General features: G+C 42.6%; 1 protein-coding gene across 1 annotated transcript; it reads left to right on the forward strand.

Moving 5' to 3' along the window:
• The first annotated feature begins 1,376 nt into the window (after window positions 1-1,376).
• LOC117032942 (uncharacterized protein CXorf66 homolog) lies at window positions 1,377-2,078 on the forward strand. Its single transcript, XM_033124735.1, has one exon. It carries the CDS (start codon window positions 1,377-1,379, stop codon window positions 2,076-2,078), a length of 702 nt encoding a protein of 233 aa, XP_032980626.1.
• The last annotated feature ends 1,161 nt before the right edge of the window (window positions 2,079-3,239 follow it).

The following is a 3,239-nucleotide window of genomic DNA, read 5'->3' on the forward strand; positions in this document are numbered from 1 at the left end:
CAACTGAGGGTTGCTAGATGGGAGGGGGGGTGGGGGTAAGGGGATTAGAGGGGATTAGAAAACAGTCGGTAACCACCAGATGGCCACGGGGTTATGAAAGTTAATTTGGGGAACGTAATCAATAATGTTGTAAAGATTTTGTAGGGTATCCGATGGACACTTGTCCCATTAGGGAGACCATCTCAGGGATGATGTAGATGCCTAATCACTGCACTGTACACCTGAAGCTGAACAATGATGGATGCCAACTATAATTTTATATCTATATATGTGTATGTGTGTATATATATATATATATATATATATATATATATATATACTTACAAGAAGTGGAGTACAGCATTAGGAATAGAAACACTGGAAATGTAATGGCTGTGTGTGATGTCAGAGCGATAGTGGATGGGGGGGGGTTCACACAGTGTGAGGGATATAAATGATAAACGTCTAAGTATTACTTTGTCTTGTGCACCTGAAACTAATTTAAAAATATATACTGACTCTGGGTGGTGAACACACAATGTAATTTATAGATGATGTGATACAGAATTGTACACCTGAGGTCTGTGTGATTTTGCTGACAGTTGTCACCCCAATAAATTTAAATATATATAAATAAATAAATAAATAAATAAATAAATACGGGGGGAAAAAAAAGTTCCCCATACAAGGACTGATGACTAAAATATACCAGGCCTCCCTTCCTTCAGTTTTCAGGGAATATCGTGAATATAAACATGCATGAATAGATAAGTTGATGGAGTAAATGTAATAGGAAAACAATGACTTAGGTCTAAAGAGTTTATTTTTCTTGTGACAAGTCGTGACATTTGTGTATCAGTTCTGTATCAACTTGTGACATTTTTATAAAAAGTTTAACTTCTGGAATAAATGAAATTTCTCAATGGTAGATTTGAAACGACTTTGTGTTTTTCCATATGTAGACTATATAATCTAATGTGACTGAAATGGTAAAACGCTCTTAAGAAAATGAAAAACCCTGAATTCAACGTAAGTTCATATCTATCATGGCTTTTACCACACTCCAATTTCTCACTGTGTTCAGTTTTCCTACTAGAGCCCAAAAGTCTAAACTGACACAGTAGTCTCTGGTTTCTGGTGATGGCAATCATACTCTTTTGTTTTAAATTGTCACACTCCAAATTTTCTGTATTTTCAGGGTCCCAAAGGAAAGTGTAGCAGCCAAGACTTCCAGGTCATCCAAAATACCATTCAATGGATCCAAGACAGCCAGCCCGTGCGTTTCAGAAAAACAATCCGTGATATTAGATATAGAAAAGTTATCTAGACCCTCCAGTCCAGAAAAGTTATTCATACCATCCTGTCCAGAAAATGTAATCAGGCCCCCGAGTCCAGAAATGTCATCCGTACCACCTAACACAGAAAAGTTAATCAGGCCATCAAGTCAAGAAAAATCATCTAAGCCATCGAGCCCCAAAACTGTATTCAGTTCACCCCACGTAGAAAAGACACGGAGAACATGCAGTCTAGATAAGTTACACGAGCTGGCTGGTTCCCGTAAGCTGGTCAGTCAGGGCAGTTGGTCCTATCCAAATATCGCAGTCAGGAAACCTTGCCCAGCCAGTCTACAATGTCCAGTGCGACAAACCAAGCCACCTGGTCCACCGTGCCCACAAAATCAAATCTTGCTACTCAAGCCAACTGGTTTACCGAAATTTACTGCATCCTCCGAACAGCCTAATGCAAAAAGCTCAGTCGGCACGGGTGTGGCCGACACGTTACCTAGACCTCCATTGATCAAGCCTTGTCAGTACCCCCAGGAACAATTCCTTGTTCCCATGAATACTTCTGAATCTTTGGCCAATGATATTTCTGAGCCCAAGAAGACAGATGCTCAAAACCTCCCTTTTCCACATGAAGTGAAGCCTTTTTCCGAGTCCTTTCAGGACGTAGATTCCAGAGACGAGGCACTGTATGGCAACCTGACTGACAGTGATGAGATGACATCTGACAGTGATGATGACAGTGATGGGGAGATAACCATTATTTGCAACATAAATCTCAGTGAAGTCATCCCTAAAGGGGCCCCAAATAATTAAGGGCTCAATAAAAATAAAAAGCATCGACTGGACAGAAGTAAATTTATACCATCTATTTTATCACCATTCTTTTAAAAGTGAAAATTCACTTGATAATCACTACTAAGTCCTGTCCATTTTGGAGGCAATTTATTTGAAAAATATTAAATAAATGGATGACATAACAAATGATGTTGCTGTAATTATTATTGCAGAAGACTCTTTTGATGTATGTTCACTAGATCTGGTCACTTGTATGGGGCGTATAAGCATACACACATACACAATCCCAGAACGGAATTGCAAAAAGGGTACCCTGGACTCCTCCTTCCCTTGGATTAGCCCTCAGTTCAAGTCCCAACCCAATTTAGTTTTTAACGTGTACACAACACACAGTCTTCACAGTTCCAGATGGTCTTTCTATAGTGCCCAGGGCTTGGCAGAAGTAGCTCTGTGTGCTTGGTTCAGGCTGAGTTGGGGAAACTCCTGATAGCTATTTATTTTTTTTCTTTTCTTTTAGGATTTTATTGGGGAAGGGGAACAGGACTTTACTGGGGAACAGTGTGTACTTCCAGGACTTTTTCCAAGTCAAGTTGTTGTTCTTTCAATCTTAGTTGCGGAGGGCGCAACTCAGCTCCAAGTCCAATTGCCAGCTGTCAGTTGCAGGGGCGGAGCCCACCATCCCTTTGGGGGACTCGAGGAATTGAACTGGGAACCTTGTGGTTGACAGGACGCGCTCCAACCAACTGAGCCATCCAGGAGCTCAGCGGCAGCTCAACTCAAGGTGTCATTTTCAATTTTAGTTGCAGGGGGCGCTGCCCACCATCCTTTGCCGGACTCGAGGAATTGAACTGGCAACCTTGTGGTTGAGAGGATGCGCTCCAACTTACTGAGCCATCTGGGAGGCAGCTCAGCTCAAGGTGCCATGTTCAATCTTAGTTGCAGAGGGCGCTGCCCACCATCCCTTGTGGGAGTCGAACCAGCAGCCTTGTTGTTGAGATCCCACACTCCAACCAACTGAGCCATCAGGCACTGGCCCTTGTGGGAATCGAACCGGCAGCCTTCGGCATTAGGAGCACAGAGCTCCAACCACCTGAGCCACGGGGCTGGCCCGGGGAAATTTTTAAATTGCAGTCAGTGTTGGCCTCAGCCTCACTCTACCTCAGCAGCATGTCCTGTGCT

The sequence above is a fragment of the Rhinolophus ferrumequinum genome, chromosome X (genome assembly GCF_004115265.2).
Source record: "Rhinolophus ferrumequinum isolate MPI-CBG mRhiFer1 chromosome X, mRhiFer1_v1.p, whole genome shotgun sequence".
Classification (NCBI taxonomy): domain Eukaryota; kingdom Metazoa; phylum Chordata; class Mammalia; order Chiroptera; family Rhinolophidae; genus Rhinolophus; species Rhinolophus ferrumequinum.